The 12,682-nt window shown below is 46.7% G+C and overlaps 1 protein-coding gene across 4 annotated transcripts; it reads right to left on the reverse strand.

Moving 5' to 3' along the window:
* Positions 1-582: 582 nt before the first annotated feature.
* sp2 (sp2 transcription factor) lies at positions 583-10,833 on the reverse strand. Of its 4 annotated transcripts, none has more exons than XM_015362312.2 (9): positions 10,748-10,820; positions 8,160-8,477; positions 7,686-7,762; positions 5,828-6,571; positions 5,380-5,598; positions 4,775-5,075; positions 4,440-4,623; positions 4,038-4,231; positions 583-2,941 (listed from the first exon to the last, which is right to left on the reverse strand). In XM_015362312.2, the coding sequence occupies exons 3-9, from the start codon at positions 7,746-7,748 to the stop codon at positions 2,841-2,843; spliced, it is 1,806 nt and encodes a 601-aa protein (XP_015217798.2). In that variant the 5' UTR covers positions 7,749-7,762; positions 8,160-8,477; positions 10,748-10,820; the 3' UTR covers positions 583-2,840. The 4 variants fall into 4 exon arrangements, with proteins under 4 accessions (XP_015217798.2, XP_015217799.2, XP_015217796.2 ...); XM_015362313.2 differs by lacking the exon at positions 10,748-10,820 and adding an exon at positions 10,067-10,741; XM_015362310.2 differs by lacking the exon at positions 8,160-8,477 and having other exon boundaries at positions 10,748-10,833.
* Between the last annotated feature and the right edge of the window lie 1,849 nt (positions 10,834-12,682).

Genomic DNA, 12,682 nt, shown 5'->3' on the forward strand with positions numbered 1-12,682 from the left:
GGGCATTCTACAACCATCCTCGTTTTTGTTTTTCATTCTTGGACTGTACACTCTGATCATTGCTAATTTTAGCGTTTTTCACTTGTGCAGAACTTTCTGTAATCCAGGTCTGTGCTCTTTTATTGGATTTCATTTTAACCGATTTGTCCAACACTTTTGTCCCGTGTACTTACACACTGCAAACTTTCTATATCCTAAGACACCCTGGCCAGACGTATCCGACACAAATAAAATTAACAAGTTTATTTTTTGATGCTATACTTTTACCATTCCACTACAGCTGAATGTTTTCTTGTTTACAGTGGATTTTTACAATGTAAGAATTTTTACAGTAACTGGGACAGCAGGACCCTCCAGCTTATGATGTAGGCTCCAGTCTATGCTGAGTGAGTGCGCGGTTCCCACCAGGCATGACCCAGGAACTACATTATAAACCCTAGGAGCACTACTGTTACCCCTGAAAGAGCTTCCCACTGCCCACTAACAATGAAAGTTATAATGCTTTTAGTTTTTTTTCAAAACACTGAAATCACTCAGCTGCATTGTCAATGGTTGGTCCAAAACCACACTGGAAACAGTGGCAAACGGGCAGCTGTTTTATTAGGGTAGCAACACTATTCTCAATTGGCTGGTAGGAAAGAACAATGAAAAATGAATTAACAACCTGTTGTATAAATTGCAGGAGTGAAAATTAGTTCAGTGACTATATAGTTCAGGGTTTAGTTAGTTGCATTTTATATACAGCGAAATAATTCAAAACACAATGTAGATTTCCAAGGAAAAAAATAAAGGTAAACAATTTCCCTTACAGTACCATCCTTGTGTATTTATGCAACAGCCCGATGATGGGGATAGAGATCAGTTGTTGATTTAGAATAGACATATCAGTTTAAGCATGTTCCAGAATTAAACTAGAGCTCTTTCATAAAGTGTATTTTCTGTTACAGCCATGAAAATGGAGGCATGTATATTACTTCCTGAATGGTGAAGACACTTGAACCCTACCCTGATTTTATTGACCCTCTTCACAAACAACTGGACACACAGAACCCTGCTGGGTCTATACAGGCGTCTTTACAGTGCAAATAAAAGTACATTTTTATTTAAAGTAAATAAAAGAGCAGTTATAGTCAGAGGAACAGGCTTTCAGAGAGCTTTTCCCACTACAAGTCAGAACTTTTTAAAAAGGTTTAAAAATACTGAATATTTTTAAAAAGCAACACCCATCAGTGCTTATGTTTCTGCTCAAGTTGATTTGCACTACTTTTAATAGTTCTGGGCAAGTTTTATTTTAAATCCACTTTTATTGCTTGCACATAACTAAATCTGGTCCCAGTGTTTAATTCCAGCGATTCTCAACACCAGATCTTAGAGCCATTTAACAGCAGCTGACGAACATCTGCTGCCTTTCCTTTTTACAGCTGCATGAGTTGTATATTTATTGAAATCACCATTGAAACAACTCAACTCAGACATCTCACTGCGAAGGGGACTGTGGGAACCCATAGAGGCGTTAAATGATTCAAGTTTTATTTTTTTAACCACAACCAAGATGAAAACAAAGACTGCATTGAAATCTGAAGCCTTTTCTTTTATAGTAAAATCCTTCTGACTGAGCATTGCACAAGAAAGAGCAGACGTGTTCACTGTTTTGAGGACTAGTTAAACCCAGATATAATAAATTAATGTATTTTAAGAAGGACAGGTGTGAGTTAAGTCTGAATAATATTTATTAAGAGGCCAGTGACACCCCCTTCCTTGAGACAACTATAGTTCAAGGACAAACATTTAATAAAACCTAGAATAATACCCACTGAACTGGAAAACTGGCACCAAAAGATTGTAATTGATGTCAGATGCTTATTTCTGAAGGCCTGAGGGACAATCATCTTATTGAAAAAATGTTTACAAATACAAGTGTCCCATATTTCCTTTCAACTGCCTGGAAACTCCCTTCTTGTATTCAGTCTGGAGGAAAGTAGTTAAATAGAAAGTCTGTGGCTTCACATCCACTCTGCAGAGAAAGCTTTCTTACCATGTTAGAGAAAAAATAAACCTATAAAAGCAGTTCCTCACAACAGACAATCTCTTTTAATACTGGGTGCAATTCATCTAAGGCAACTTTATATATTGAACAAAGTTTCTCTAAGGTTCTGTTTTTCAGTTTCTCAAAAAAGAAGGAATGAGCTTTACAACATTACACTTCAATTAAACTGTACAGCTTTCTCATCCTTCAAAACCCAGTCAGAACAGCCCGAATGCTCATCATCATTCCAGTCTAACGCCCTATATATATATTACAAAAGACAGATTAAAAACAGCATCCTTCAGCCTTTGGCCCGTTCTACATTTGGGGTGTCAAGTCTTCCTCTTCAGAAAGGACATTAAAAACAACTTTTCCTCTTCTTTGATGAAAAAAAAGGGTTTGATCTCATAAGTGTAACATATCAGTTTTGAACTGATTTAAAAAGCATTCTTTAAGAACGCCCCATCTCTGAGCTGAACCCCCGTTTCCCTGCGGGTTCAGGCGCTACAGACACAAAGGCTACTGAAACAGTCCCAGAGTGCACAGTCTGTCCACACTCATGTTCATACATCCAAATGATTTAATAAAAAAGTCAAACGTAAGATCTCCAGACCCAGGGAAAGAAAGTGTGCTAGGGTCTCTTGTGGCGCCGGGATGAGTGGGTGTGGGGTCATGGTGCCCTCCCAGGACAAGGTCCACAAGGCAAACTAACTCGTCCTCTTCCTGCCACGTCCCCCAGTTCAGTATCAGTTTTTTAAATGTGTGTATATATCAATGCGTAGATATATAAATATACACACGTGTAAAATTACTTTCACAAGTTCTTGGTGTTTATGTGTGTTTTGTAATGCTTAGTGAGATGGTCACTCCGCATGAAGCGCTTCTGACATTGTGCACATTCAAAACGCTTGTCTCCTGCAGAAAAAGACAACAAAAAAATATTTCAATACTGAAAGCACTATTTCAGACATCTCTGCTTTTCACAGAACAGACTTATCATATTCATCAGGTGGGTGTTAAGAATTACAACAACTCAATAAAGCACAGGAACAGGAAGAATAACAACAGCACACTGCAGTCTCATCCAAGCACAGTGAACCAGTCGGGGTCATCAGTATTAAAAAAGGATCTTTATTTCTTTGGGTGGGTTTGTTTAAGTCATCTGAGTATTGCACTTTGCTCAAGGCTAAAGCAGCTGTGACCTGCCTGGGGATCTGAACCCACAAGCCCTGCCCTTTAGTGCAGACACCTGAACACTGCCAGCCCAAGGTCTGTTATTACATCCTGCTTTTGCCGGCAGTCTCCTAAATTAAAAGACCAGAAGACTAGGTAACCTGCCCAGCCCTGACTTTCCTGACGTTGTTTCCTTCTTACTACCCATTAATTGAACCCCTCTTGAGTCCTAACAAATCAGTCCAGCATTAATGTAGATCCCACTGGACCCTGATTACCATCCAAGCAATAACCCGTCAAACCCAGCCATGTTTTATTCTAAAGCGAATGATAAAGTGTTGTATAATAAACTTCAAGCAAAAACTGCACCAGTTCCTCCATTTGATGATTAATGACCTTTCTGCCCCAAGAGGGACAGGTGAAAACAGTGACGTGGCCTCGGCCTGCTAGCATTTTCTGAGAAGAGCTGGACCCTCAGTCATTGCAACAAACACACTGCACATGACGATAAGTTCATGTGGCAACTGAAGTGTCTAATGAGGAGTCACCAAGTGAGACAGCATGAAAAGCTGAACAGCCTTTCTTCAATGTGGATTTGCTTATGCTGCAAACACACTGCACAGTGTTTTCTGTGATATTGACACTTGTATCACCGTACACTGTCTTTTCCATGTTGTGAAGACATGGAAATGATTGCTAGTGTTCCTGGTGTGTTGTGGACGATTACCACTTCAGTGTGTTACTGGCTAGGTGTTGTTACTACAGAGCTCTATTACCCAGTGCTGTGACAGCGGTACAGTATGTCTACAGTGGTTTGCACTGAGCCCTGGATGCAGACCTGTGTGTGTCCTGGCGTGCCGCTGAAGTTCGTCACTGCGTGTGAAGCGCTTCCCGCAGAACATCCAGTTACACACGAAGGGCCGTTCTCCCGTGTGCAAGCGAACGTGTGCCCGCAGTAGCGAGGTCTTCCGGAAGGTTTTCTCGCACCCGGGGATGTGACAGATGTGTTTCTTCTTCCCGATGTCCCCTGGCCTGAGGAGACAGTCAGCCAGGGTCACACAGACAAACATGACCACAGAGGGCTGGCACCAGAAAGCATTAAGGTAAGAAATACTGGGAAATGCGAAAGCTATGCATTACAACAGAGGAAATTCAAGTGCTAATCCTCAGGACAGTTCCTGGGAGCTCTGTGACATGGAAACGAGGGTTGTTCTCATCGTTGCTAGCAATGGCCACTTGCCTCTTCTCAGCGTCCTTGCAGTTGGGACAGGTGCAGGCCATGCGGCGCTTCTTCTCGCCCGGCTGCCCCTGGATCTCCAGCGCCAGGGTGTGCTCCACCTGGAGTTGGTGGCTCTGCGCCGGGCTCACCCCACTGATCGCCAGCCCGCTTCCCGGGACCGTCTGCACAGTCAGGTGCTGCTGGCCTGAGGGGAGAGACGCACACACCGCCTGAATCACACAGAGCAGGGATGGAAACATCCATACAAACACTCAGCAATCGGAGCCTCACAAGGCGCGCGTGGTTCAAGTCCGTGTTTCTCAGATAGACAGACAGTGGAGCAGCTTAGCCCTTACCGCCTGCGTTGGTGATGGTGACAGGAACGCCCTGCACCTGCACCCCGTTGATATTGATGGTTTGCACTGCCTGAGTTGCAGAGGAGAGCTGGGCTGTGTTGAGGGTGATCAGCCCCCCTGCTGGGGCTATTTTGGGTAGTGTCCTCTCCTTACGTCCTGCAGTCGCCCCCTTCTTGCCACCCGCTGAGGGCAGGCTGGCTGACACACACCCCCCAGAACTCGAGGAGGCTGCTGCTGGGGTGAGTGCGGTCTCCTGTAACTGGACTGCCTGCCACTCCCCTGACGCGGTCTTGATTAGCACCTGGGAAGGGAGCGTTTTACATTACTCTGCGATGTAAAGACTCAGAAATGCATTTTAGTTATCTGAGCTAAGGGTCACTCTCAATTCAGTGGTCACCATCGCAACTCCAGCAAACAACAAACCTGCCTTCGTCCATACTATAATCAAATGGAAACAAAGGGATATTTCACATATAAAGTTCTGTATTCCATTAAAGACTGTAAGATTTTAGATGGAAATTGTGCAATTCAAAGATTTCTGGACAATATGGCTCTAACACAATACTGACTTTTACTATTGTGCAGTAAAGGCAGTGTGAGCACACCTGTGTGGGTTCAGCTGGGGTGACCTGCACACTCGGGGTGGGTTGTCTCTGTGGGACAGGGGGGAGCGTGGCAGAGGCAGCCTGCACCACCTTCAGCGCCTGCGGTGGGATCTGGACCACCTGTGGCTGCTCAGTCTTCGGCTGCACCAGCTGGACCTGCTGCACCACAGCCGGCTGGCCTGAGCCCGGACTCTGCACGATCAGCAGGTTATTGCCTGCCTGGGACACAGCACAGAGCCAGGGTTACACACAGGCACTCAGAGAGGGGGGCTTCGAGAGGCAAAATCGCACATGGTCAGTCAATTTCTCACTGAAACTCTTACAGGTCAACTCTGAAGAATCTATCAGACAAATCAAATTAATGAGAATATTACTCATATATATAGAATATTACAGCACTGGTGCATCACTGTAATGATAACATACCCAGTACTGTAAACAGGCCTACCTGGATGATGTTGTCTGCAGTGGTCTCTATAAGCAGGGTTTCCACCTGTTCAGCTACAGCAACGGAGGGTGGGGGGGGCTGGTGTTGGGGTGCTGCTGCAGCTGCCAGCTTCTTCCGGGATCTGCGTATCAATTTCGCGGGACACACGGGCTCAGGTTCGGCCACGATCTGCGTCGCGGCCTCTGCCGCTGTCACGTTGAGCGGTAGCGTCAGCCCGCCCGGCAGGCGGACGATGTTGGCAGTGCTGTTCTGCCTCTTCTGAGAGGGCTTGATGGCCACCGCCTTCTGCGGTGCAGCGGGAGTGGCAGGGGCAGGCTGCGTGGTGATGATGGCCTGGTTGGTTCCTGGGATGATCTGGATCTGGCTGTGCCCGCTCTGAGGCATTCCAGCCACCTGGATGGTCTGCCCAGCACTCCCAGAAAGCTGCGGCACCACCTGGTACTGGATGTTAGCACTGGGCCGGCCCACCTTGTTGACCACGGCCGGGTTCTGGATGGTGAGCAGCAGTGGAGTGCCCGGATTCGAGGAGCCCAGCCCAGCTGGCAGCTGGATGATGTTGCCCTTGGCCGAAAGGAAGCCAATGTTCTTGGGAGGCGCAGGAGCGATGGGCGCAGGCTTGATGGGCTGCAGCCTGCGTGTGGCAGGCTGGGCAGGGGCGGTGCTCACCGGGGCCTGGGCGGCAGGCGGGCCGATCTTGCTGCAGGTGGCTGCCAGGAGGGCCAAGGGAGAGGGCTGGGAGTCCGGCTGAGGAATAAATGTCAAAGATCAGGCAAAGAACGCTGGTGTAGCAGCCAAACACTTTTACTTTCTCCTCCTTAAACAGATAAGAGGATGTGAACTGACTGTGCTGAAGAACGTAATGCAAATACAACTTCAGCTTCTTTAACTATGAAAGTACACAGAAGACACTGCAGAAGGGACATTTATCCACATATATCTATAATGCTTTAGAAGTAATTCACTGAAGTTTATACACAACACTGTACAGAAAAAAGCAGTTCATCATCCCAGGACACTTGTCTCATCAGTGGGTATAAATCACAGCTGTCGACGAGGAACACTCTGATTAATTCCTCTGATCATGCTGAGGGCATTTTTCTTTTGCAACCCCCTTAGCTTTTATTCTACCATGATAAATAAAAATCATTTTTATTAGAAGCATCTACTCTATAGAGGTATTGTCACTACATATTTATTCAGGGCTATACAATACTCTACAAACAGCCTGTAAGTTTGAATCTCATTAATGGTATTGTAAGTGCTAACAGATTCACTGCAAAGCAGACAGTCTTATCCAGGGCAGTGTATACAGTGGTTTACAAGTGACAGGTAGAACAATGCAGAAGCACCGATTCCAATATAATTATATCATAAAGATCTGTGCTGGTTAAATTATGTCTCACATTTGATTAATAACTAGAACCTAATAACAGTATATATATATTTTTCATTCATAGATAAACAAAAAAAAACTAGAAGAAAGTACACAGCCATAGCTCAGATTATGATGATATTTTTTACAGAAATGTTTTATATGGATGGTAAAATTATATACAAAAAGAAACGTTGTTTTTTCAATACAGCTTGCATTTCTCAAGACTTCTAATTCACAGAGAAACAGATTAAACTCTTAATACCTACCAAACAGAATGAGATATTTTCACTGCTTTTTACGTGTATGTGGTGAAATGTCTAAATATTATTTGAAAATATTTTAAACAATATTTAGAAATGTGAGATGTCTAAATATTCCAAATATGTTCATTAATACATAGCGATGAATGGATTTCTTTGTGGTATTTTTGGATATTCAGATATATATCAAAACATCATTCATTAGGAAAATGTCTGTGCTTACCTGTGCTGAGGTGGTAGAGGGCTGCAGGTACTCACTGGGACTAACAGCTGCTGTGGCGGCCATACTGTCCTTTTGGTCTGGGAACACACGACACAAACTTACTCAGCTTCCAGTGTAACTCCTGCTCACAACAGATTTTGTAACAAACAGCATCAGTAAATCAGCCATTCCACCTCTTACTTGTGCACTTAACTGTAACCCCAGTCCCTGTCTGTAACCCGATGAAGCCTTTAGCTTCCATAGTCTCAAACATCTGTAACCGCCTTCCAGCACCTCAGGACCCAGCTGTGCAGACTGTACTTTAAAAATAGATACTGCACATTCCAGGAAAACGTGAACAAAAATCCAGATAGCAAACTCATGATATATTTCAGTGTGAAATGGGACATGCTGTCAGGATGAAAACAATACAGTTAGTGCTGAGTACCACTTGCTTCAGTATTAACACGATCCTGGCCGCACTGAAACACAGACCTGCTCAGCTTCGGGACACCTGTTGTGGAAGGTCCTGCCACTCTTCCTGCTGGCTGGTCACTGTGGTCTTCTGCTGAAGGCGACTTGGGTCTCTCAGTTGTTCTACAGCAACACTTGTAGCCTGATCTGGCCTGATCTCAGAAGCTAAGCAAGGCTCGATCTGGTTAGCAATGGGCTGGGAGGCCTCCAAGAAAAACCAGGCAGCTGCTGAAAGTGCTAGTGGCAGGTCTGAAGGTGACGCACTTCCCTCTGGGCTAGAATTTCCAAACCCATGGCCTCGTATGATAACTGGGAAGACTAGTGTGTAGGGTGGCTATCCTTTGGAGAAAATGTAAAATTGAAGTCTTAACTATTTGGTTATTAAAGATCCCATGGCACTGCTCATAAGAGTAAGGGTGTTAACCCCCATGTCCTGCTTACATGCCTGCTTTCAGTCTTCCTCATTGTGCAGCAATTGAAAAGTATTATTTTGCTACGGACGATTTCTTCCTGCATCACACTTACACATCCCCCGAGCTGCCTTGAAAAATATATCAGTAAGCTCACCACAACGTCTCCGCACACAGTTGAAGAAAACACTTCAGCACCATTAAAGACGGTCACCATTTTGCCTATCAACAGCCTTCGTACATGAAGATAGAGGGTTACGGTCATTTAGCTAAAGGACAGTACATACTTATTTCCTGGAAGTGGCTGGCCACTGCAGTCAGTTAAACAGAAGGATCAGACGGATGTAATGATGCTTAACAGTGGGGTGATCTTATGCCTTCCAGTACATGGCCTGTCCATCACACAGCCAGTTCCTGGTTTATGTACACTAGTCTATGGATTACTAAAGCAAATACAGCTTACAATCTCTCACACACAGAATGCCTTCAGTCAAAACAGTAGCAAACAGATGATCTCAATTACTCAGGCAGGGTAGGGTCATATCTTTCACTGATCTTCAGTAGACTAAAATCATGTGTTTCCAAATGGCTATTTATACAGATTCCTAATCAACTCAGTTCTGAATTTTTAATTAAACTCAAATAACAAACACCGAGCACCTGACATTCTTAGGAGAACCTACCACTTGATCTTGCTACCTTGTTATTCCAAATATAACCTATCTGCTTACTTTTTAAAATGTACAAACATTGTGTGTGTGCACAGTGATAAACAACAGGCTTGTAGCATAGGAAACAGGGCAAACTAGTTCTCTGTTCTATCCCTTTGTTTCTTTCACTTGTCTTAGTCATTTCTGTCATCTTACTGCTCGGTCGGGCAGAGAGGAAATGAAATAACATCTTCAAGAGATTTCTGCAGCTTCCTGTGTTGTGGTAAGAGTGCAGAGCCGAGCCAGATGTACTGCAGCTGCAGCACAGGAGCCCCAGCTCCAGGCACGGGACATTTCTGATCAAGCAAAATAAACTTCACCAGATTGAGACAAGAAAGGAGAAACAGTAAGAACTCATTTATAGGATTCGATCAGAACACTCTGTAGGGTCTCTTAAAAGCTGTCCCACAGATTTACTCACTTTGTTAAAAATTAATTAATTTCTAGCACCTCACCCTGTGCATCTCAGCCTGAGCAAGTTCTGTTGACCAGTGCTCAGAGAGGCCCAGAAGGGCATTTCTCTCCTACTCCTAATTTGTGTACAGTGCCTAGGGGGACATGCAAGAGAGGGGATAGTCTCACTGTCCCTGCATCAAACGTCCATGTGGTGCCTGACAGAGGCCGCCCAAGATGAGCTCCAAGTGTGAAGGCATCCTCACCCTATCCATGGTTTATTTCAGACACCTCGCAAAAAAACTCACTGGGGTTAGTAAGGCAGTAGCACGCTAGGCACCCTTGAAACTGCTGGCAGAACTCAATTCTCACTCTGCAGGCTGCAGCCCTCATTTTGCCAAAGACCATGTCGTACCTGCTTCAGAGGCGGGACGGAGCTGCTAATTTAACAAGCTGGGTGTCCGCGTCCCAGCGCTGCGCTGAACCGACCCGGCCGGCCGTGGGACTGACGGAGCCCCCGGGGCAGGAGCTGTGCCCACCGCCCCCTTGCACCCGAGCACAAGTACCAGCCGAAAGCACAACACAGACACGCCACGCACGCCAGAGAACCCACTGGGGTGCCGTCAAAGTGATCGGGAGCCGAAACCGTGTTTCTGGATGCGTCGGCCGAGGTCAGCCCCCGAGGAGGCGCCGGGCCCTTTAAAAGCGTCGCGCCAGGGCTGCAACAGCGCCGCCATCGAGCGCAGGACACTCGGCGGAGCCGCACGGCCGGCGATGGAGCCCGGTACAACACCCACAAGCACAACAAAGAGCGCAGCCCGCCGGCTCCGCGGCCGGGAGAGGGAGAGGCGGCCCTGGCCTGGGGCTCCGGCCGCCACCCGCACGGCCGCCCGCGGGCGCTTCCCGAGAAAAACACTCATTCCGTGGAAACTTGAGCGAATAAAACGCAGTTCGCTTTAACCAGCACATAGGTTCTTCCTCTTCTTTCTACCCATTTTAATGCACCCGGGATTAATTTGTATCCGTTTTTGTTACAAATCAATTGTTTTACGAAGTACAATGTAATATAAACACCAACGTTTTAATTCCTACCCACCGCTCATGACGACATTCGCTCTCCGCGAGCCTCCGAGAGGGAGCCAGCGCGCGACACCGCCCGCGCGCGGGGGCCAATCCAGAAGCAGGCGGGAGTCTGACGGACGGCGCGCTTAGCCAATAGCTGGCGGGCATCTCCGTGAATGAAGTACAGTCCAGCCAATGGTTGGGCCAGGACCGTGTGTTTCGTCGATTGACATCAAACTAGACCAATAGAATACCGAGTTTTAGAGTTTTTTAGGCGGACCTCGAAGAATGGATTGATGGAACGCCGTCCAATGGAGCGGGCGTTTCCTTTTACCGACAGTCTTTATATCCAATCACCTCCCCCATGGGTCTGTCGCTCAAATTCTGATTGACAGCTATGCTGCCCAATGATGTGAGAGGAGGGGGTGGGATGCTTTACTAAGTGGAACGTGATTGGTTCTGTGCGGAAGATGACGCAGTTGATTACACGCTGTCTCCCGCCCCGGGCCAGGGGAAGGCGGGTTGTGGCGGGGGGAGGGGAGCTGCACCGGGGCGCTTGAGCAGCTGCAGCCATCCTGCACCAATGGCGCCGCAAACGCGTTTCTGTCCGGGAGAGAGCAGCTACTTGCCCCTGAGCCGGGGCACTGCGGTGTTCATCGAATCAGACTCAACAGATACCCTCTGAATCTTAATCCGAAGACTCAACTGTAGCAGCGGGGCGCTCGGGTTATTTATTTTCTTTCAGTTTTTGTAAGATATCTTAGTCTTCCCTCGGTGTGAGGCCGGCGGAGAAGGGGGTGACGATGACCTGGAGGTGGAGCCTGGCCGGACCGGGCCCTCTCCGTGCCCGTGAAACCGTGTTTGAGTTTGAAGAGCGGAGCCGGACGGGCGAGCTGCAGGCGAGGCGCTCCGTGTGGGTTTCTGAAGGCGACGCAGCCGATTTGATTCGAGGGCCTCTTGAACTGCTGTCGTGAGCTTGGACCCTTCGCAATTCCTTGCTTTTATTAACAATAAAATAGTCTGATGTGACGCCACCGCTTTCCTCCTGTGGTTGGAGCCCGCCAAGACGTTTTGTACTTCACACCCGGAAAGTACAACACACCCGGAAATGTAGCGCATCAAGAACAAGTGTACCGTTTGATATGTGCAAGTGCTGCCGAGTTACAGTTTAACTGACGTGAACGTACTAATGTGCGACCTGAAATAGTGTTTTAACCTTACTGTGCCCATTGAATTCCCACTTCTCGTTATTTCTGTCCTCTCTATTTGCCGAAAATACAGATTTTTGGTTTTCCTCTCTGTCCCGAGGACTCCGATCTCCCCCGCATTTATAGTTGTAAGAAGACGAATACATGGAATAATAAACACGGAAATGCCAAATTAATTAATGCATTTGTTTATTCTTTTCCGTATTGAAATGAATTGGCATCCGATGTGGTCGTCGTTCGCAATTGTATTGTCTTTGAAATAAAAATACAGGTGAGAAAGACTAGACTACGGAGGACGATTCTCACTCCTCACAGTAATACCTTTTTTACCATCGCTTAATCATTCCATGTGCCTCTTTACAGCCTGCACGCCAGCCCATCACAGGACACACACATTCAATTAATCCACTCAGCATGTCACTGATGAGTATGACTCGTAGTATCAAAGCACCCAGTGAAAACCTGCACAGACTGAGGAAGACCGTGCAGGCTCCCCACAGAAGGACCCCAGGATGGAATCGAACCCGGTTGCCAGCATGCCTTCCTGACTCCGGCCTCCAGGTCCCGTGTTTGTCAGGAAACTCTTGACACAGGAGCTCTGGCTGCACTGCTGTCAAAAACACAACGGTCTTGCTTGTTCTGTTTCCTTTCTAGTACTTGCTTACAGCAACTGCTGCAGTTCCCAATGTGCGCCGGACCCCCCCACTGTCACACGGAACCTCGGAGACGGAGACTCAGCCCGTTACCATGGGAACCCCTCT

This window comes from Lepisosteus oculatus, chromosome 28 (genome assembly GCF_040954835.1).
Source record: "Lepisosteus oculatus isolate fLepOcu1 chromosome 28, fLepOcu1.hap2, whole genome shotgun sequence".
Classification (NCBI taxonomy): Eukaryota; Metazoa; Chordata; class Actinopteri; order Semionotiformes; family Lepisosteidae; genus Lepisosteus; species Lepisosteus oculatus.

Coding starts and splice junctions, on each gene's coding strand:
- sp2 (XM_015362310.2), bottom strand. Junction 6,572..7,685: donor CCTCTACCACCTCAGCACAG/GTAAGCACAGAC, acceptor TTTATTCCTCAG/CCGGACTCCCAGCCCTCTCC. Junction 5,599..5,827: donor CTGCAGACAACATCATCCAG/GTAGGCCTGTTT, acceptor GCTGTGTCCCAG/GCAGGCAATAACCTGCTGAT.